Here is a 24132-nt window from a genome sequence, read left to right as displayed (position 1 = left end):
ATGTACGTCAAAATATCCAGATTTGGTCTTCCATACAGTAAAACCACCCTGTCTGTTTTAGGAAACACTTGATAGACAAATGACCTCAACAGGAAATTCTTATGGTACAGCGCTACACTGCAGTTATAACACAACAGATAGAGAGCAAACACTCACTGAAATCTGAGATCTGTGAATCTTTTTGTTTCTCTCTCAATTTGGGGTGTTGTAGAATGATGACAGCATGCAAGTTAAAATGTTTCAAATTATGGAGGGTTATAAATATTGTCCAAAGTCACTGTCCCAAAGTCTTTCACACTACCATAAAAGTGGAACAAGATAATGTCTGTACTTTCCCATTTAGGCTGTAAAAAAATCCCTCATTTCATCAAACCAGCCAGAGTTCAGTTTCACTTTGCTGTCCACTGTGTCACTATATGTAGGTGCGGTTTACTGACATGGAGCCATCAGACAACGGGAAGCAGCGGACAGACTACATCTTCACCAGGACCTGTGTGAGCACCTGCACTCTGTAACCCAAACATGGGCAGCCAATACTGTAACGGTAAGTCATGACTAATGATAACTATCCTCATGTTGTTCAAGGAGACATGCTATGCTCATTTTCAGCTTCATACTTTTATTTCGTACCTTTAAATAAATGTAAAATTTTCACAATGTTAAAGTATAAGTGTCTTTTATAGTGTATTACGGAGCTATAATTTCATTCAAATGTTTTAACAACACTAGTGGGAAAGCTGATATGTTGGACGGCAAGACTTTCCTCCAGTTACACACAAAGTTGACATGTAAAGTGACAGACACAAAGCCAAGGAGTCATAGTGTAAATGACCAGAATCATAAATATATCTTCATTTATATGGACTAATGTCACCCACTTCTTTGACACTAAAGTAATACCAACCCAAAATCAGTTCTCCAGCTTTGACAGCACCTTTGTTCTTTGTCCAATTTAACGGTGCTGCCATTTTTCTCCATTATTCTTTCTAGAAGTTTTATACACACACACACACACACACACACACACACACACACACATAGACTGTATGAATAATAGATGTAGTCTCTGTGACGTCCCCCATAGGTTTCCGAAGAGTGGGAGGGTCTTTGCCCTCGCCATCTGAGCAGTGCCTGATTCCACCTAAGTCCTGGCTAATCCAAAAAGAGGTGGAGCATGGGCAGACTTGAGGCAGTGCAGAATGAAGCCTGGTAGCTGAAACACGCACACCTAGCTTGAAGCTACCAAGCTAGCTAAGCCTAACAAATAGGCTACCGGTATATGCTATTCTCATAGACTGTATAAAACAAGAGTCCCTTCTTTAACTTCCCGTCTTCCTTCTGCATGCTGCCCCTGGGCATGATTTTTGACAGCATGCAGGCATCCCGCAAGCAAAAGAGGCATGATAGGTCTGACATGTAACACAACAGCATCAGCCTTTAATGTGAATAAACAATAACATAACATGGGAATAATAATAATAATAATTTACCATCCCTGTTATACAGCAGCTGATCCTGCATCTGCTCAGAGAGTAAGAAGCTTAATGTCTACTTAATTAGCGGACATTTACGCCACTGCTCTTCTTTGAGTTAGCTGCTAACTGCTACTGCTGCTTTTTAAATGTCCCGGGGGTGGGTCGCACACATAACGCATTGTCAAAACATCACACCTGTCCTGTCCGTGTTTCCCGTCCTGTTGGCTGTCCCTTTTACATAGATGTCATATTGGTGCTGTTAAAACCTCCAACGTAAACGCAAGACAACCCTACCCCTCACTCCGTGATTGTACCCTTTATAAAGAATGACGCAGCAGAGTAACTGCACGAAATTCCCGCCTTGAACAGGCAGTGCATAAGTTGCCATAAGTCACGAAGGGAAACCACCGCAACCACTCCAAACAGAGTGAGCAGGTGCTTGGCCCTGCCTCGTACCTAACCAGGTCCAGCATTAATGTTACGTTAGCATTAGTATGGCGAGTTTTAATGTTAACAGAACGTTAGCTAACTAACTTGGTGGACGTTTATTTTCCAACCTCACAGAGACGCCTTTGGTTCAAAAGTACTGCATCATAAATGTTTTCATGCGTGACGTATTAATAACTGTGGATAGCTTGTGCATAGCATCTTTAGCACAGCTGGTCTGACCCAAGGCTAATTCATGAGCTGGCTATTTAGCTAGGGAATGAGCTAACTCACTGAAAAAGAGGCAGACTTCTTGGATGGCCGGTAAATTAACTGTACAGCAGGCCATATTATTTGTCAAATATTTGTATGAAAAACCCTCCATAAGGGACTTACACAAAAAATATGTGCTAGAGGTCAAGATCAGTGACTAGCTGGGATGACGCCAAGCAAAACTAAAGTAAATATGTTACACCCTCCCACTGTTTTGGAGGCTGTCCTGGCCAACCTCGGCTGTCGGCTGGCTGACATGGTCATCAGCTGATTGGGCTCACCTGGGCCCTTGAGCTACGGACTCGTCCTTGTCACATTCCCCGAGTCAGTTTATGAAAATATTATTTCTCAGAAAGGAGACATTTTTTGAAGGTGTAACCTACTTTGCATATAAATGTGCCGTGGATTACTGCTCCTGGGAAAACTGTTAAAGCTTGCATGATTTGTCATAAAAGGCTGATAATATTTAGCGCATTCATTCTCGTTCTAATGCTATTTACTCTTCCATACAGAACAAACTGTATGTCTTTGTATAAATTGCATTAAGTACAATGTATGAACAACTTGATGTAGATTCTCATTCACTGTGACTCACTCTTCTACACAGGATATAGCAGCCACAATGGCAAAGAGCTGAGGATAGTGATGATGGGGAAGACTGGAATTGGGAAGAGTGCCTCTGGAAACACCATCCTGGGAGAACAGTGCTTTGAATCAAAGTTCAGTGCAAAGTCTATGACTGTTGACTGCTCCCTGGGCAAAGCTGTGGTGGACGAGCAACAGGTTGCTGTTGTCGACACCCCTGGTCTGTTTGACACCAGGTTCGGCATGGACAAAACAACTGCAGATATAAGTCAGTGCATCTCTTTCGCTGCTCCTGGACCCCATGTGTTCCTGGTGGTCATCATGCCGGGCAGATTCACTGAAGAGGAAAAGCAGACGGTGCAAAAGATTCAAGAAATCTTCGGCCAGGCTGCAGACAGATACAGCATGGTTCTCTTTACTCATGGTGACCTTCTTGAAGACACAACTATTGAGGACTTCTTGGCTGAAAGCCCTGACCTGCAGGAACTCGTGGCCAGATGTAATGGCCAGTACCATGTCTTCAATAATAAGACAAATGATCATTCTCAGGTCACTGAGCTGCTCCAGAAGATCAGAAATTTAACCCAGAGGAACGGAGGCAGCCACTACACCAACGAGATGTTCCAAGAGGCCGAGAGGAAAATCGAAGCTGAGAAACAACGCATCCTGAGAGAGAAAGAAGAGCGAGAACGCAGAGAAAGAGAGGAAATAGAGAGGAAACAACAGGAAAAATACGAAGAAGAGATGAGGAGAATTAATGAACAACTCCAGGCTGAGAGGGAGAGGGAGAGAATACAGAGAGAGTGGGAGTTGAGGCGGGAGAGGGAGAGGAGGGAGGAGGAGGTGAGGAGGGAGAGAGAGGAAAGAGAAGCAGAAAGGAGGAGAGAGGAAGAGGAGAGAGCGAGGCAGCTTGAAAATATGAGGAGACAGTTAGCAGAAGAACGTGAAAGACAACTGGAGGAGGAAAGAGAAAGGCAGAGACGGCATGCAGAGTGGCAAAGACGGCGGCATAGAGGAGGTAATTGTAGAATTAACTGATTTGTTTTAGATGTCTTTGTATTTGTGTGCTAGTGTACAAAATAAACTATTTAACTATTAAAATTTATGTGAGGAGTTTGTCGACCAGTAACTTAAGTAACAGATTACTTGACAACTCTGTCACCATCCATCAAAGTAAACATGGAATGGCAGCATTTAGGTACTTTTAATCACAAAGCTGGAAAAAACTTCTGCTGACAAGAACCAAGAGTCTGTTGAATTGCCTGTGTTCGAGGAATAAATATATGAGATTATTTAATCCGAGGATGGAGTATCTTGTGTTTTATTTTTTCCATGGTTGTCTGCAAGACTTTTATTTATGTTTTAAGACTTGGACAAACTTGTTCCCCGGTGTCACCGACTGAACCTTAAGTACTCATCATTGCTCGCTTTGCGCTAAAAAAAAAACACACCAAGCAGCGGCAAAGTGCAGGTCTCTGCAATAATTTGAAACTGTAGTTTATATTCCTTTCTTCTTCTGTACCTTCTGTTTAATGAGGTTAATGCACTTTATAAAACACTGCTATTGAGTATAATAAGTGCTTTTCAAATAAACTTGTCATGCTATGTCTTAGATTATAGCTCAGCACTCTTGTTACATTCTGCACTACACAAGTCATTGTACAAATTGGTTAAACTCCAAAATGTCCTATTTTACAGAAATAATTTCAACTTGATAAATTGATCATGAATTTTTTAAAAATATAAGTGAACCAATAATTTATGAAATGATTTGAAATGTAATTAAAACTTAACTTATAATGGAATTAGTTCTTTTTTTTTCTAGCCTAATTGCACATTTAATATTTCAAAAGTATGTTTCTATTTTTTAATGGTATTGCCCCAAATATGTTCATGAAATATAATGTTAATGACCTTGTCATCGAGACCCATCTGAGCTATCAAACTGGTGTTATAGATTTTGTGTCCTAGTTTTGATATGCGGAGGAAAGAGAAGATGACCTCATCAGTTTGTTTGAGGAACAGCCATCTGTGCCACCACCGTTATGAGGAGAAAGTGGATATAAGACAATGTAACGTGTAATACTTCAATTTAAGTCAATGTCCAAACAGGTACCACCCCAATGACAAAATTCTCCCTTGTTGGAACTTGGCTCTGACACTGGCCAAAGACACACATCACGTGAGGATATACATCCCCGACCAGAGGTGAAAAGCAGAGGGTTGTGTTAAATGATCAGTGGGTACAGCTCCAGAAAAAGCATGTCCCCTCTGCTGTGTGACTATGTCTACACTTATTGTTCTTCATTCAACATGTATTTACATGAGTTTTTGGGCTTGGCCGCAACAACAAGGGCAGCTCTGTTAGTGAAACTCAAGGTGAAAGTCCATGACTGAGTATATGTGACCGATGGAGTCAGTTAGGACCATATTAATTCGAGCACCTCTCCCATGGAGTACCACAGCAAAGAGGCCATGTTATATTCAGTTAAATACAATAAATCACAGAAAACATACCTGACAGCAAGAAGTAAAAACAAAATCCTCCATCAGTTACAACTAATTCGAGCCCCTCTCTCTTGGAGTACAACAGCAAAAGGGCAGAGATAAGGTGGGAGACCCCTGTTATAGGTGTGGTACCCCTAAAGGTGAACGTAGGGGTACAGAAACTGAGTATCAAATGTTCCACATATTGACTATGGAGGCTTAAGGTCAGGTCATGACATCTACACAAATTTTGTGTAATTGTAACACTTAATATTACAAATGTACATCTGACTTTGTTACACATATTACTGCTGTATATTGATCCTGTTACATATAGACGGGCTTCTTGTTGACCAGCATTATTGGGTGTGTGCGTGTCCACATCTTTTTCCCAAAATAGGTTCACCAGTTTACATTCCCACACTGCATGAAGAAATGTTCCTGTTTCTGTCTGACATTTCCAACATAGATTATCAGCCAGTATTTGATAATATTTTCAGCCATTCCTCATTGCTTACACCTTAGGTCCTTCTGCCAAATGATCCTCAGATTTTTACAAACAATTTTGCAGAACATAGCTGCCCTGTGTGCTATACCAGGTAATTCCAAAAACAATATTACTGATCCTGAGTAATACAAATTCTGAATAAAATCAATCTGCTCTGTGCAACATGCTGTGGCTCCGTCGCAAATAGCTTGTTTTCACTTCTGGGACACTTCTCAAACACACACTGCACCTGCAGGAATTAGAAGAATTGTCTGAGTGTCCTTTTCTGGTTATATCTTTTTTCCTTCTTTGATTTTATCTCTTATTTTATTTTATTATTATCATTTATTTTATTCATGTGCTTATTTACTTCCAAACAAGCCAGAGTTGGTCTTCCATACAGTAAAACCACGCCGCCTACTTTACGAAACACTTGAAAGACAAATGACCTCAACAGGAAATTCTTACGGTACAGCGCTACACTGCAGTTATAACACAACAGATAGAGAGCAAACACTCACTGAAATGAGATCTGTGTGTATGTCTTTGTGCCAATAAATAAACCTTTTTGATTTCCTCTCAGTTAGGGGTGTTGTAGAATGATGACAGCATGCAAGTTAAAATGTTTCAGATTATAGATGAGGGTTATAAATATTGTCCAAAGTCACTGTCCCAAAAGCTCTCACATCCCCTCAAAAAGTGGAACAACATATTGTCTCTGCTTTCCCATTTAGGCTGTAAAGAAATCCCCCTCTTTGATTGAACCGGCCAAAGTTCAGTTTCACTTTCACTTTGACGTCCACTGTATCACTATATGTAGGTGTGGTTTACTGCACAGAACCACCAGACAAAGAGCAGAAGCAGCAGACAGACTCTACATCTTCACCAGGACCTGTGCGAGCGCCTGCACTCTGTAACCCAAACATGGGCAGCCAATACTGCAACGGTAAGTCATGACTAATGATACTACTATCCTCATGTTGTTTAAGGAGACATGCTATGCTCATTTTCAGGGTCAGGTTTTAATGTTCAAAACACAGAGCCCTCGATATTATCAATAATAATAATAATAATAATAATAATATGTTCACCATGTTAAAGTACTAAGTGTCTTATAGTGTATTAAGGAGAGTTATAATTTTATCACTGAAAACTGTTAAGGTTTGCATGATGTGACATGAAAGCATATTAATATCTAGAGCGTTCATTCTTATTCAAATGCTATTTATTCTGCCATGTGTAACAAAATGCTGTGGATATGAGGATAGTGGCCGTGGAGAAGATTCTCCAAGCTGCAGAAAAAAAGGTCTTTTCTCTCATCTTTGTTTAAATTGCATTAAGTCCAGTGTGTGTACAACTTGATGTAGATTCTTATTCATTGTGTGACTCACTCTTCTACACAGGATATAGCAGCCACAATGGCAAAGAGCTGAGGATAGTGATGATGGGGAAGACTGGAATTGGGAAGAGTGCCTCTGGAAACACCATCCTGGGACGACAGTGCTTTGAATCAAAGTTCAGCGCAAGGTCTATGACTGTTGACTGCTCCCTGGGCAAAGCTGTGGTGGACGGGCAAGATGTTGCTGTTGTCGACACCCCCGGTCTGTTTGACACCAGGTTCAGCATGGACAAAACAACTAAAGATGTAGGCCAGTGCGTCTCTTTCGCTGCTCCTGGACCCCACGTGTTCCTGGTGGTCATCAGGCTGGGCAGATTCACTGAAGAGGAAAAGCAGACGGTGCAAAAGATTCAAGAAATCTTCGGCCAGGCTGCAGACAGATACAGCATGGTTCTCTTTACTCATGGTGACCTTCTTGGAGACATGACTATTGAGGACTTCTTGGCTGAAAGCCCTGACCTGCAGGAACTCGTGGCCAGATGTAATGGCCAGTACCATGTCTTCAATAATAAGACAAATGATCGTTCTCAGGTCACTGAGCTGCTCCAGAAGATCAGAAATTTAACCCAGAGCAACGGAGGCAGCCACTACACCAACGAGATGTTCCAAGAGGCCGAGAGGAAAATCGAAGCTGAGAAACAACGCATCCTGAGAGAAAAAGAAGAGCAAGAACGTAGAGAAAGAGAGGAAATAGAGAGGAAGCTACAGAAGCAATACGAGGAACAGATGAGGAGAATTAATGAACAACTCCAGGCTGAGAGGGAGAGGGAAAGAATACAGAGAGAGTGGGTGTTGAGGTGGGAGAGGGAGAGGAGGGAGGAGGAGATGAGAAGGGAGAGAGAGAAAAGAGAAGCAGAAAGGAGGAGAGAGGAAGAGGAGAGAGCGAGGCAGCTTGAAAATATGAGGAGACAGTTAGCAGAAGAACGTGAAAGACAGCTGGAGGAGGAAAGAGAGAGGTTGAGACAGCAAGAAGAGCGGCAAGTAGTGCATGTATACACTCAGCAAGATGACTGTACAATTCTTTGATTTGGTTTTCAAGTCTTTGTATTTGTGTGCTCGTGTGGTGATATGAAAAAAACTATTTAACTATTTAAATGTATAAGAGGAGGGAAGGGTTGAACCTCTCTCCTCTCATGGTTCATGGATGGTAATGACAGCTTATCAGCCATTTCTACCTGAAGTTAACATACCCATTAACTTTGAAAATGACACCGTTAAAACCTAGAAGAACCATCATCAGCAGAAATGCAGATAATACAGGTACTGTATTGGCTACCACTGAAAAGCTGACAAATGACAACGAGTTCACTACCTCCTTTAGCAACAAAATTCAAAAGATTTGTGAAACATGACAGATTTTGGTGCTTTGAGCTACAGAATGCCTGCAGTATTTTATGTTGCAGATTAATAATCAAATAATAAGCCTAATGAAATAAAATATTTTGTATGTTTGTCGACCAGTAACTTCAATAACTTGAACCTGAACTACTTGTTTTACTTGGCAACTCTGTAATCATCCATCAAAGTAAACATGGAATGACAGCGTTTAATTACTTTTCACCACAAAGCTAGAAAAAACTTCTGCTATATGTGTTTCTCAGACCCTGATAAGAACCTATAGTCAGTATGCGTTGGTCTGTTAAATTGCCTGTGTTCAAGGAATAAATAAATGAGATTATTCAATCTGACAATGGAGTGTCTTGGTTTTTTATTATGTTTTCATGGTTTGTCTGCATTAATTTAAGACTTTTATTTATGTTTACACTGAAAACAGCAGCGACGAAGCACAGCTCGCTGCAATAATTATATTTTTCTGCAGCCGAGAGGCGTGTTTTGTGTTGCAGGTGGGAGAAAATACTTTGTTACATAGGTTAACGTGTCACAACTGAAGAGAGGAGGGTTGTGTTAAATGATCAGTGGGTACAGCTCCAAAAAAAGCATGTCCCCTCTGCTGTGTGACTGTGTTTATACTTATTGTTCTTCATTTAACATGAGTTTAGCCTACATGAGTTTTTGGGCTTGACCGCAACAATAAGGGCAGCTCTGTTAGTGAAACTCAAGGTGAAAGTCCATGACTGAGTGTATGTAACTGATGGAGTTTTGTGCTGACATGAAGAGGCCCAGACTGTGGATATCTTTGGAGGCAATCTCCATTTATTCTTGACAGCAAGAGGTAAAAAGAAATCCTCCAATAATTACAATTTGCTGGTGTCCACCCCTCCCTCCTCCGAATATGGTCACTTCTGGCTCCAAAAAACCAAGATGGTGATGGACAAAATGCCAACCTCAAGGTTTTAAAATGGCAGTTCAAAAACCAATGGGTGACGTCACGGAAGTAACGTACATTATTATAAACTAGTCTATACCCATTGGTAGCTTTGTCACCTTCTACCTATGCCAGTCCTCAATGCCTATGTGCAGTTTCACATAGATTGACCACATCAGTGAGTAGAAAAACGTGTGACAGACAGAATGACTGACTGACAGAATGACACACTGACAGTTTCCATGATTATGTACAGCATACCATACCATGACTTAATCATACCAAAAATTAGAAAAAAAACCCAACAACATTGGACCACAGGGGGAGCCACAGCGATCGGTCACCATTTTAGCCATTTTTAAGCATTTTTCTGTTGTTATAGCGCCACCCAGTTGCCAATTAGAGTTAAATTTCTCCAGTCACCTTGAGGCGTCCTGTTCTACATATCTACCAAGTTTAGTAAAAATCAATATGGCGGTTAGGCCTAGATAAGAAATTAGCTCTCTAGCGCTCCCATTTTGTTTGATGGGGTCAATAATGGAGGGGTCCCCTCAGATTATGTGTGGTCATATGCCTACAAAGTTGCGTGGTGATCGGTGAAACCCTTGAGATGTTATACACCTTTATGTGACGAGCCACGCCCTCCGCAATATTCATTGCCTTATAGAAGCTCAGTTTTAGTAAGTTTTCCAACTTTTGCCAAGAGGGAACTTTAGATATTGGTCCCTAGATTATGTTCACCGAGTGTTTTTCAAAAAATTCGAAATGGCGGAAAATCTGTATAACTGGAAGTTATGGGTTCTTGAGGCAAATGTGTTCCTCATGAGGAGAGGCATCTCTGTGCAAAGTTTCATGTCTCTACGACATACGGGGCATGAGATATGCCCATTCAAAGTTTGCAATTTCAATTGGTTGCTATAGCGCCCCCCTTTGGCCAATTGATGTAATATTGCTTCATTCGCATCCTCCCATGACCCTCTACCACTGTGCCACATGGACTGACCAAGTCAGTGAGGAGAAAAACAGACCCACAGACAGAGTTTTCATCATTATATAGTAAGATAAGATAGTCCTAGTTAAGACCTAGTCTTGACTCTAAAGATTTCAGCCCCAGGTCATGCAGGTGTTTTTGGGAAAGGCTCAAATTTCGAAACATTTCAAGGCAATTTGGGTGCAGAAACACTGCATAAATTAATTGATTAATTAATTATGGTGAGTAACTATGCAGAAAAAAAAAAAAATTTATATATATATATATATATATATATATATACATCTGTTAAAGAAATCCCCCTGTAACCTCATCAAGCTTAAAAAGCTTTAGTTTCACTTTCACCGTGTGCAGCTATTTGTGGGGGTGGTTTGGCGCCGTTTTAAAGGAACTGCAGCAGACACAGGCTGAGCTATGTCTTCACCTCAGCTGCAGTAGGCCTATCTACTCCGTACTCTTTAACCTCCTCAACATGGCGAACCACTATTACTACACAAACATGGCCAGCAACTACTACGACCCCAACGTGGGCATTGGAGCACAGCATTCACAGGTACACCACCAATCTCCAGAGCTACGCAGCCTTGCAGCAGCCATTCCTCCTCTCTCGTCCTCTACCTGTTGCGCCTCTCTCTCTCTCCTCCTCCATTCTTCAGTTTCACGGAGCTCTTTGTCAGTGTATTCTGGCTCAAATAAATAAGGGCGGCCATCAAACTCTGCAAAATCAAATTCCTCCTCCACAAAGTCGAAGTCTGGCAAAAAGTCAGCCATTATTCTATAAATCTTTCATAAAATAAATGAATGAACTTTTCAGGCTGCTGTCCGGTTCTGCCTTCCAGCTGTTGCTGCTTGTTCTCGTGAGATTTCAGGCACGGTATGAGATCGTTGCTTGTTCTCCCGATATTTCGGCCGCACTTTGGAAAGCAAGGCAAGGCAAGGCAAGGCAATTTTATTTATATAGCACCATTCATACACAAGGCAATTCAATGTGCTTTACAAGAGAAATACATTAAAATAAAGGAACAATAGATCATTAAAAACAAAAGCTAAAAGCAAGACAATAAATAGTTAAAAACAGTGCAGAAAATGCATTTAAAAAGCAAACACAAAGCAAAAGCAACAGCAGACAAATATAAAAACAATAGCTACAGATTATCCTAACAATAAGTTAAGTTTTTCTGTATCTTGTTTAGACAGAAATTCTTTTATTCTTGCTATGTTTTTAAGGTGGTAGTAGGCTGATTTAGTAATTGTCTTAATGTGACTATTGAAATTTAGGTCTGAGTCCAGAACTACACCAAGATTTCTGGCTTGATTTGTAGGTTTTAGTGTCATGGTGTCAAGGTGAGCACTTTGATCTTTGTTCTTTGGGGCCAAAAACAACTATCTCAGTTTTGTCTGTGTATATCAGTTGTAGAAAATTCTGGCACATCCACGTATTGATTTCGTCAGTGCACTTATTTAGCAGATGTAGGGGACTGTAGTCATCTGATGACACTGTTATGTAAAGTTGAGTGACATCTGCATAAGTATGGTAGGAGATGTTATGATATTCCATAATCTGAGCAAGGGGGAGCATATAGATGTTGAACAGAAGAGGCCCAAGAATAGACCCTTGAGGAACTCCACATGTAATTTTTGTTTGCACAGATTCATAATTGCCAAGTGACACAAAGAAATCCCTGTCTTGTAAATAAGATTTAAACCAATTTAGCACAGTGCCAGAAAGTCCCATAAACTTTTCTAGTCTGTCGAGCAGTATCTTATGGTCAACTGTGTCGAATGCAGCACTGAGGTCCAGTAATACCAGAACCGAAATCTTTGATGCATCACTGCTCAGATGAATGTCATTTAAAACTTTTACAAGGGCAGTCTCAGTGCTGTGATGTGCTCAAAATCCAGACTGAAAGGCATCAAAGGAATTGTTTCGCTCCAAGAAGGTGTTAAGTTACTGAAAAACAACCTTTTCAATGATCTTTCCTAAAAATGGTAGGTTTGATATGGGCCTGTAGTTATTTATTACTGAGGCATCCAGATTAGGCTTTTTTAAGAGAGGTTTAATGACTGCAGTTTTCAGGGCCGTTGGAAAAAGGCCTGACTGAAGAGAACAGTTGACTATCTGTAGTATATCTGATGCTATGCAGTTAAAAACATCTTTAAAAAAGCTTGTAGGCAGAGTGTCAAAGCAGCAGGTAGTGGACCTAAGGTTTCTAACTATATCTGTCAAAGTAGCATAATTTAATGGGTGAAAAAGTGTCAAATTAACTGGAGTAGTCTTATGAGGCACAGGTGAAATAGCCACTGTGTTGGAGTTACAGACTGTCTGTCTTATCTTTAAAATCTTGTCTGTGAAAAAAGAAGCAAAGTCATTGCATGCCTTGGTGGATAGCAGTTCAGGAGGGACTGACGCTGATGGGTTTGTCAGTCTGTCAACAACAGTAAATAAAGTCTGTGCATTGTTGTTATTTTTGTTGATAATCTCAGAGAAAAAGGACTGCCGCGCCCTTTTTAGCTCCAAGTTATAGATGTGCAGACTTTCCTTATAGATGTCATAATGAACCTGGAGTTTGTTTTTTTGCCACCTGCGTTCTGCTTTTCTACATTCTCTTTTTTGAGCTTTTACCCATGTGGCGTTCCTCCATGGTGGTTTTTTCTTACCAGAGACAACTTTGACCTTCATGGGGGCAATATTGTCCATAATATTCATAGCTTTAGAGCTGAAACTATGAACCAGATCACTGACAGAGACTGAGGGCACAGCTGGTGTGGGTATAAAATCCTGGGTGAATAGTGTACAGGTGTTTTCGTTGATATAGCGTTTTCTGATTACCTCTGTTGTAATTTTACTGGTGTCAGCGGAGATGGACATTTTAAAGAAAACACAGTAATGATCAGAAAAGGCAACATCAGTCACCACAACCTCAGAAATGTTGAGCCCTTTGGAAATAATTAGATCTAAAATATGTCCCTTGTTGTGTGTTGGCTCTGTTACATGCTGGGAAAGTTCAAAGTTGTCCAGGATGTAGAAAAGTTCTTTCGCACTGCCATCTTTGGCATTATCAATATGAATATTAAAATCACCCACTATAACAACACAGTCAAAATTAATACAAACAACAGACAATAGTTTAGAAAAGTCATCAACAAAGTGTGCACTATATTTTGGGGGCCTGTAAATGGTTACTAATACTGTTTGACAGGAGGATCTCAACTGCAGTGCAACATATTCAAAAGACTCAAACTTCCCATATGACAACTGTTTGCACTGGTAAACATCCTTGAATAAAGTGGCTACTCCACCTCCTTTCCTAAGTTCTCTAACTGAGCTGATAAAATGGAAGTTTGGGGGGGCTGATTCAAGAAGTACTGCTGCACTGTTGTTTTCATTTAACCAAGTTTCAGTTAAAAAACATAAAATCAAGGTTTCTCTTGATAATAAAATCATTAATTAATAGTGACTTGCCAGCCAGAGATCTGATATTTAATAAAGCTAAGTTTAGTGTACTAACATTGTCTGACACAGTCTGTGGCTGACACATAACTGGAGTCAGCCGGTCACCATGCCACCAGCTATTTAAGATCGCCGATATGTTTAAGGAAGCGGCATGGGGTCTGTCTCATCTCTGACAGGCAACTGAGTGATGACATCTAGGGCTACTATTTAAGAGTTCATCAATTTGACTGAGCTTTAGTGTGGCAGCTTTAACTAACTCCTTGATTGGTGAGCGTGGTGGAGGGGGGGAGGGTTGACGCTGGCTCTGTGGTGATTGTGGTGGTGGTGGGGTGGGGTGGGGGTGGGGGGGGGGCGTAGGGGATGGCGGTGGGACGTTGGCTCCTTGGTGGTTGTGGTGAAGGGCAGGAGGGGGGTTGTTGGATCCCTGACTGGGACAGGGACATCCTCTGAATGCCTTGGGTGATGTGGAGCAAAGGGTCAGGTGAAGGGGGAGAGATGCATGCTGTCTGTCTCTGTGCCCCGTACTTGTCCTTGGCTCTTATCTGTCCATTATGTTTTGGTATGGCATTCCAAGAGCATGACATAGGTTGGCCCCGAGTAGTCTGCATCCAGTGATGTTCGGATGAATCCCATCACGCTGAAAGCGATCCTTACAGTTCCAAAAGATGTTAAAATTGTCAATAAACTTTATCCCATGAGTGAAGCACACCGATGTATCCATGTATTCAGGGCAAGGAGTCTGGTACAAGACTCAATTCCTTTCCCCAGGGTTGGAATGGTGCCAGAAATGAACACATTTTGTGACTGACAGTCACTCTGGCTCTGAGATCCTGAAAAAAGACTTTTCCCTGCTCCTGGAGAAACTGTTTTTCTTCGTAGAATGTCAAAAGACCCAGCATGGATGATAATCCTTATGTTACTTGGGGGTGTAGAGGGGATCACTGGCGTTGTAGTGGCAAATTTCAGTTTTTTGTTTTTGTTCTTTAATCAAGCCACTTCCTTCAGCGTGCGCAGTAGACGGTTTTCAAACTCGTATCCAACCCATAGATTAACATAACTCACTCAGACATGACTGCAGTTTGTCCTTGAATTTAATCCAACAAAAAGGTGCGCAGTACAAGTCATACTCTTTGACAGGGCTTGGACATGGTAAAAAGCTGTTAACATCCAAACTGCTCACACTGTCTGAATCAAAGCACACCTGTGTCAAACAAAAAACACACACCTGTCTAATCACTGACGTACATTTTCAGGCATCAGACATGCGCAGTAAAATTCATATTAAATTCATATCAAATGATAAGCTATCACAGGAAAATTACATCTTAACCCTACGTATTCAAACGCTAACTAATATTATGCAAACTGCAAAAAATATTTTCATTTGATTTGGCTCTTACAGCCGTATTAGATCATGGACAGAAAGCCAGAGAGGTGCAAAAGTACACTGATCTATATTAAATGGAGAGTTTGAAAAATAAATCTGGTGAATTTATTTTGTAAAGATTTGTAACTTGATCCCCACACAAACACTTTTCTTTTGTGGATGTCTCAAAGAAGCAGAAGAGATGTGTCCAGTTGTTGGATTAAGTGCAACCGGATGTAGACTCTTATTCATTGTGTGTCTCACTCTTCTACACAGGATATAGCATACAGAATAACGAAGAGCTGAGGATAGTGATGATGGGGAAGACTGGAATTGGGAAGAGTGCCTCTGGAAACACCATCCTGGGACGACAGTGCTTTGAATCAAAGTTCAGCGCAAGTTCTATGACTGTTGACTGCTCCCTGGGCAAAGCTGTGGTGGACGGGCAACAGGTTGCTGTTGTCGACACCCCTGGTCTGTTTGACATCAGGTTCGGCATGGACAAAACAACTGCAGATATAAGTCAGTGCATCTCTTTCGCTGCTCCTGGACCCCACGTGTTCCTGGTGGTCATCATGCCGGGCAGATTCACTGAAGAGGAAAAGCAGACAGTGCAAGAGATTCAAGAAATCTTCGGCCAGGCTGCAGACAGATACAGCATGGTTCTCTTTACTCATGGTGACCTTCTTAAAGACGTGATTATTGAGGAGACCTGCAGGGACTTGTGGCCAGATGTAATGGCCAGTACCATGTCTTCAATAATAAGACAAATGATCGTTCTCAGGTCACTGAGCTGCTCCAGAAGATCAGAAATTTAACCCAGAGGAACGGAGGCAGCCACTACACCAACGAGATGTTCCAAGAGGCCGAGAGGAAAATCAAAGCTGAGAAACAACGCATCCTGAGAGAGAATGAAGACCAGATACGCAGAGAAAGAGAGGAAGTGGAGAGGAAATAACAGGGGAAATATGAACAGCAGATGAGGATAATTTATCAACAATTCCAGGTTGAGAGGGAGAGGGAGAGAATACAGAGAGAGTGGGAGTTGAGGCGGGAGAGGGAGAGGAGGGAGAAGGAGATGAGGAGGGAAAGAGAGGAAAGAGAAGCAGAAAGGAGGAGAGAGGAAGAGGAGAGAGAGAGGCAGCTTGAAAATATGAGGAGACAGTTAGCAGAAGAACGTGAAAGACAACTGGAGGAGGACAGAAAAAGACAGAGAGAGGAAGCAGAAGCTGTGGCGCAAGCAATACAAGCTGCAGAGCAAGCCCTCAGAAATGCTCTACCATGTAGAATTAGTTGATTTGGTTCTCATGTCTTTGTTTTTGTGTGCTAGTGTTCTGAAGTGAATTTGACTATTTATAAGTGGAAGAAAGGGTCGAACCTCTCTCCCCTCACTATAACACAGGATTGTAATGACAGCTTATCAGGAATTGCTACCTCAAGTTAACATGCTGCCACTGTTACAGTTTAAAACCTAGAAGAACCATCATCAGCAGAAATGTGTGCAATTGTGCAACATTTTAAGGCTCATTTATGCTCAACGTTAGATACAGAGTCGGACAGAGTCTTCTGTCTGTACTCTCCGTTAATTTCATCCATATCTGTGCACGTTTTCTGAAAGCTTACGGATACAGACGAAATGGAGCAGTATCACCAGAGATTGTGGAGGCAGTGTAGCGCCGTCGGCCTAGTTCAAGCAAGATACGACCATAGGAGATGATGAGGACGTTTAAATAATGGCGGACTGGAAGGAATCGGTCATATGGTGAAAAGAATTCTTTGTCCATGTGTCGGGATGTACGTATATAATGGCTGCACAGACAACCACCATCCACAATGCTGCCTTTTAATGCAAAATACTTTTTACTTTTACTTGAGTTATATTGTTTTAAAGCAACAATACTCTTACTTGAGTACAATATTTGGCTACTCTACCCACCTCTGAGTACATAATTACATATATATATATGTATGTACAATATATATAAGAATATATTTGTGTTTCTTGTGCCTTGATTTATGTTATATTTGTAAAGATTTAATTTATTTTTGTTTTAGTTAAAGGGGTATCGTTTAAAATACATGAATTTGCAGATTATTATTTTTGATTGATTGATTATGTTCATGTTCTTATTTTACAAAAAAATCAGACGTTACTCAACAGTTATTCAGTACTTGAGTAGTTTTTCACCAAATACTCTTTTACTCTTACTCAAGTAATTATTTGGATGACTACTTTTTACTTTTACTTGAGTAATATTGTTCTAAAGTATCAGTACTCTTACTTGAGTACAATATTTGGCTACTCTACCCACCTCTGATTACAACCTCCTCCATCTTTGCCTCATTTGTTCTGCTGTCTTGTGCCATCCATCAGCTGTATCTACGCCATCATGAAGGACGCACTGAGGTTGGAGGGCAGTGATGTTTACAAGTTTTGAAATGGACGTATCTGTTTTTATAAATGAGCCTTAACACTGCAAATTATTCATCAAATCATATCTCCCATATTATGAAAATGTTTTGAATGATTGCCAACCAGGAACTACTTTCCTGAACTACTTGTTTCACTTGGCAACTATGCGACTTCAGAGTTCAAAGTAAACACAGAATGGCAGCATTTAGTTACTTTGCACCACAGAGCTGGAACAAACTTCTGGTTTATAAGAGTCGACCTTTGATGACCTTTGATCCATGTTCAATACTGTTACGTTAACCAGTGTCACTGACTGAACCTGAAGCACTCATCATTGTTCGCTTTACACTGAAAAGCAGCGGCAAATTGTAGCTCGCTGCAATAATTACTTTTCATTTGTGTCTGGAGGGCTTGTCCATGTGTTTCAGGTGGAAAGAAATATTTTGTAACACAGGTCAACATGTCACAGGAGCCACAGGACTCAGTTTACTGATTGGTTGTGAGTATTCTCTGGCCGCAAGTTAAACTATGATCAGCTTTTTGTTTGGTGGCACTTTGCTGAAATTCAAACAGCTGCAGCTCAGAGCAGCTGCGGCGTCTTTCCATAGACACTGCACGGCAGCTCGCCACAGGCCGCACTTCACTACTGCTTGGTGTGTTCTCCACAGTACGCTTAAATGTTAACATGTCATTCTCTGCTTTTCTCTTTTCTTAAATTTAAACAGTAGATATATTCACTTCTTTCTCTGTACTTTTTGTTGAACTCATTGATAAAATGTTAATGCATTTCATGAAATACTTTGAGGTGCTTTTGTGTGTAATGTTTGCTATTCAAATAAATCTGCCTAGCTGTGTCTTGGATTATCAAGTTGTGTTCATTGTGTTAACATAATGTTTTAAATAAGTCAGTGGGAAAATTGATGAAACTCCAAAATGTCCTATATTTCAGAAATGAATTAAAACCTAATTAAATAATCATGACTAATTATTACTATTACTATTTGAAATTTTTTTAAGACACACACACACACACACACACACACACACACACACACACACACACACACATCCACACAAGCTTTGACTTGTAAGTGAACTCATTATCTTAAAATGTTTTCATTTGTCAGAAGACAATGAATGAGTGCAGAAAGGCAACTGGCAAAAATACTGTAGCAATGTAAAAACCACATGTTCACAGTTTTGCAAAAGTGAGTGTAAAATAGACAACATGCATTCAGTTTGGTCGACTCGGTAAAAGGAGTGGCTGTAGACGTTTATGGTTTCAGAGATAGTGCTTCAAGAATCACCGTTAGTGTGCAGGCATTCAGAAAGAAACTGTTACCAGACTGTTTCACTTTCACCTGATGGGTGGAGCACAAGTGGACGTTTAGGAAGAGCTGCAATTTATCCTAAGTACTGAAAGGAGGGAGGAGCTTTAGGCTGCTTTATGCAACAGTGCCTGCAAGAAGTACTGCTATTTCTTGGAAATGCTCAGGGAGGAGAGAGCAAGGTTTGCGGCGAAGCGTAAACACAGGGACTTCCCGGAAATGAAGCAGCGGTGGATGCACACGGGGAGAAAAGTCCCTTCTTTACCAGAGGGTAAATTCCCCCTAGAGGAGAATTTTTTTATAAACTCAACAGCTAAACTGACCAGAGCTAGAGCATTTTGAAAAATCTCAGATCAGAGGTTCTCAAAGTTTTGATGAATGAATATCATTTTAGGGAGTGAGCACATGATTGAAAGCTTCACAGGAAAAGTGCACACACTTTACTTTACTTTTTATGACTTTTTTTTTAGGGCATAACATTTTACAAAAACTATAACAATGGCCCACTGTATGTATCACTCATATTGCATTCTAGTTTTCACTCTTTTACACATCTGAAAGTAATGAAATGGCGAGACAGTGCAGTGTTTGACAATGAATATGCCTTCCCACAGCAGTCTTGCTGCAGCTAAGGCAACACCACTTACACAAACCACATGCAGAACTGAAGTACAGTGTAAAACTAGAACTGGAAGCTGTAATAATAGCAATTTCTCAAGTTTATTTATGATTGTGATTACATTTTCTAGTGATAATTTTGGACGGTGGTGCGTGATTGCTTTTGTAGGGGACATTCTTTGAATATTGGGTGGTATGTGTCCCCTCAGTATAAATACTGCAGAGGACACTCATTTTCCCCGAGGAGTGAATCCAAACAGCAACGGAAACTTGGAAATGAAAGAAGAAGTCAGAGAAAACACTGACGACAAGCCAGCATGTGGTCAGAAGAAAAAACAACTTTTTTACGTACATCTTTGACATGCATTAAATAATTATCATGACTCTATGCATAGCTAATTATCATCTTTTTTTCTCAAGCTTTCCAGCTCCAGGTTATGCAGGTGTTTTGGAGATGGCTCAAGGTTTAATACATTACTTTGTATAAGGTTTCTTAAGACTGGAATAACTTGCTTTTAAATACACAATTCCTGACATAATTTCACATGTTTATAAATGGTTTGGTTGCTTTAAGTTAAATTGCATGTTTCAGATGGCCCTACGCTATTCATTTATTCTTCTTTGTGATGATTTTGTGTGGATTGTCTCAGTTGTAGTGTGTTGGTTAAAGTGCTGATTGTTGTTTTGTTGCTTTAATATCTTTGTTTTGTCTCTTGTTATTCATATCTGTTTGTATGTATGATGGGACCCCCCCTGAAAATGAGATGGTTCATCTCAAGGGTTTATCCTGATGAATAAACTTAATAATACTGCATTAACTGAAAATAATTGGTTGTCGTATGGGGATTGAGGTGAGGCATTATTCAGATGAAGCTGCTGTTGTTCTCTTTGTTAATCCAAAATTAGATGTACCGATCTCATGTACACCCCATCTATAAAAAAAAAAATCCTTTTGTAGCCACTGAACACTTTAGTTTCACTTTTACCGAGGGCAGCGTTCTCTGGGTGTGGCTTCGTGTCACTTTAAAGAAGCTGTTGCACACACAGGCTGAACTCTGTCTTCACTGCAGCAGCACTATCTGCTCCGTACTCTCTAATCTCAACATGGCCAACCACTATTACAACCCACACATGGGCAACAACTACAACCCACACATGACCAGCAACTATGGTAAGTCATGACACTGTATCCACGTTTTAACATACAGTTTGTTTTGACAGTGGTGTAACAGTGACTCAAATGCTATGTAATGCACTTCAGTGGCTCCTATAGACTACTACCTCTGTAGACTTACACCGGGTAGAACTACAATCACATCATTTTGTATTTCAGACCTAACCTTTCGCTCCAAGATCATAATCTGACCACAGAGTGTTTTATACAGGGCTCCTACAGTTAAAGGCATATTTCAGCATCACTCAGGATGAAATTTAAGACCACTTTTACAATAACCACAACAAAAACAAAACGTGAACCAACATCAGTGACTTAGAGTGAGCCTAAATGTTTATTGTAACATAAAACATGATTTTTTGTATCTAATTTAAATGTTGAAAACAAAAAAACAAACAAATAAAAACCCCTTCTAGAGGTTGTGGAGACAAGGGTAAAACAGAAAGAGAAAACCACTTTGCATTTGTTTGCGTGTTTTCATGGCACTTTTGTGTTTCTCACTCTGCATGTGGGATTCTTCTGCCTTAATTCCCATAATGCTAAGTGTGAAAAACCTTTTGCATAAAAACACAGAGCCTTGCGCATTTCTTTGTCATAAGATCTTGGTTAAATAGTTGATTTTGATGGAATTTGCATGACCTCAAGCTAGGATCCTCTGCTCTGAGTGTCCTGTCAGGACACAAAATATGAGTGTAGCTGCTGCTGCTATCATGATCTGCCTGGTGTTAACGCAAGAGGCATCTGGTAGATAAAAAAATAAATTAAAAAAAGTTACCAATTATTTTAAAATGCAAACAACAACAACTAAAAACAAAAACACTAATAATTTCCCTTGTCCTAAACATTTTTTAGACTTTTGGAAGATTGGACTTTTTCATTTGAATTTGGATTATTGCAGAAAAACAAACATTTATGATGCTTACAAGTTTTGTTCAGCAAGATAATCTCCACAGTTGAACACCACTTTCATGATTATTGAGGCCTGAATGCAAACACCAGATGTTAAAAGCTATTGTTAGGCTATAAACAAACAAAGACACAATGGTCACATGATTTTAACATTCCTACCACAACAAGGCTGTGGTCGGTGTGCGATGACGTTCTGTAGTCTCATTTAGCCACTTGTTAGCAACCACCTCTTTTTAAGACACGTGAAAGCTTCAAATTTGATGAGAGGTGTATTTAATGATGTATTTTAAAACACAGATGTCCTTTAAGCTTGTGTTAACCTCAGCTGTTATTTCAGGCATTTAACCAAAACCCATTGTCTTTGAGACAAGGGAACCTGGAGAGCAAGAATACTAACTCATTTCTGGTTTTTAGGACTCAGCCTTGGGGCACTCTGTGTGTCAGTCAGGATAGGTGGGGAGGTTTCCACATTGCAGTTCCACGTTTAGCTGAAAAGGGTGTCGATTATAAGACCTGCTGCCTGCTTCCTGTAAATGGTGAACTGAGACGAGGTCAGATGCAGACTACTCAGTTCACTACAAGCACCCTTCCCAATATCTTTTCCTGTGTCTGTAGCCATAGACACACTCACTTGAACTGAATAGTGTATGCAAGATAAATTGAGAAGAGAAGATAAAAGGCATTTCTCTTCTCTCATCTTTGTATGAACTGCATTAAGTGCAATGTATGTACAGCCTGATGAAGATTCTTATTCATTGTGTGACTCATTCTTCTACACAGGATATGGCATTCAGAATAACAGAGAGCTGAGGATAGTGATGGTGGGGAAGACTGGAATTGGGAAGAGTGCCACTGGAAACACCATCCTGGGACGACAGTACTTTGAATCAAAGTTCAGTGCGAGGTCTATGACTGTTGACTGCTCCAAGGGCAAAGCTGTGGTGGACGGGCAACAGGTTGCTGTTATCGACACCCCCGGTCTGTTTGACACCAGGTTCGGCATGGACAAAACAACTAAAGATGTATGCCAGTGCATCTCTTACGCTGCTCCTGGACCCCACGTGTTCCTGGTGGTCATCAGGCTGGGCCGATACACTGAGGAGGAAAAGCAGACGGTGCAGAGGATTCAAGAAATCTTCGGCCAGGCTGCAGACAGATACAGCATGGTTCTCTTTACTCATGGTGACTCTCTTGAAGCCCCGATTGAGGCCTTCTTGGCTGAAAGCCCTGACCTGCAAGAACTTGTGGCCAGATGTAATGGCCAGTACCATGTCTTCAATAATAAGACAAACGACCGTTCTCAGGTCACTGAGCTGCTCCAGAAGATCAGAAATTTAACCCAGCGGAACGGAGGCAGCCACTACACCAATGAGATGTTCCAAGAGGCTGAGAGGAAAATCGAAGAGGAGAAACAACGCATCCTGAAAGAGAAAGAAGAGCAGATACGCAGAGAAAGAGAGGAAATAGAGAGGACAATGAGGGCGCAATATGAGGAACAGATGAGGAGAATGAATGAGCAAATCCAGGCTGATAGGGAGAGAGAGAGAATACAGAGAGATGAGGAGAGGAGGAGGGATAGGGAGGAGATGAATGAGGAGAGAAGGAGGGAGAGGGAGGAGAGAGCAGCAGAGAGACAGAGAGAAAGAGAGGAGAAAGAAAGGCAGATGGAAGACATGATGGCGAAAATGAGGGAGGAGCATGAGAAACAGCTGAGCAAGGCAAGAAAGGAGGTGCAGGCCAGGTATGAAAATGAGGCCAGAGATGAAGCTGAGGATGGAAATCCATTACATCTCATAGTGAAAGCTGGTAAACTGGTAGTTGCTGGAATTACAGAATTTGGAAAGGCGCTTGGGAAGTTGTTCAGATTTTGAGTGGTTCAGGCAGTTTAACTAGAGAGGAGCACTCCAGAAAAAAATTTCATCTACAGAACCATAATCACAATTTTCCTTTTTCATTACCTGAGTCAGTTGTCATAAAGTTGATATTATGTGTCTAAGTAGAGCTGTTCATCATATCATACTCTTATGTTGTCATCTAGGGTTCTTTTTGCATGCTTTTTTTTATATATATAACCTAAACAGCCAAGGAGCTATTCAGTGTTTTACTTAGTATTTCACAGTGTAAAATGTTTGCATATCATTAACATTTTAAAGATAATTTCATACTTGAAGCTATGCTTTGCATCAAACAGTCTTTTTTTGTGCACAGACTAAAGGTCCTGACATCATTGCATCTCACTGGAATTGTAACTCATATGATTTCATGTGACAAATAAATTGACTGATCCTTTTGTTGTGTTCGTGTGCCAAACCGAACAAGAAATAAAGTTGTGATATTAAGACCAAACCTTTGTCAAATTAATTATAAACTGTTCAACCACCAGTTCATCCTAAGTTGGACACACTTCTTCATATGAAACAGTACCTGTTTTCCTGCCAGCCTTGTCCCCAAGAAATTAGGGTAGACTGAGGTTGGTTGGCA

The 24132-nt window shown here is 40.7% G+C and overlaps 1 protein-coding gene and 1 pseudogene across 1 annotated transcript; both read left to right on the top strand.

Moving 5' to 3' along the window:
- Positions 1-392: 392 nt before the first annotated feature.
- On the top strand, positions 393-23997 carry LOC117255399 (GTPase IMAP family member 8-like). Its single transcript, XM_033624275.2, has 5 exons — positions 393-544; positions 2782-3401; positions 7151-7744; positions 7898-7917; positions 22454-23997. The coding sequence occupies exons 1-5, from the start codon at positions 523-525 to the stop codon at positions 23520-23522; spliced, it is 2325 nt and encodes a 774-aa protein (XP_033480166.2). The 5' UTR covers positions 393-522; the 3' UTR covers positions 23523-23997.
- LOC117256054 (GTPase IMAP family member 9-like) lies at positions 10862-16206 on the top strand (annotated as a pseudogene).
- Positions 23998-24132: the final 135 nt, after the last annotated feature.

Source organism: Epinephelus lanceolatus, chromosome 3 (genome assembly GCF_041903045.1).
Source record: "Epinephelus lanceolatus isolate andai-2023 chromosome 3, ASM4190304v1, whole genome shotgun sequence".
Classification (NCBI taxonomy): Eukaryota; Metazoa; Chordata; class Actinopteri; order Perciformes; family Serranidae; genus Epinephelus; species Epinephelus lanceolatus.
Note: the sequence above shows the minus strand (reverse complement) of the source record. Positions and strands in the feature narration are given on the sequence as shown.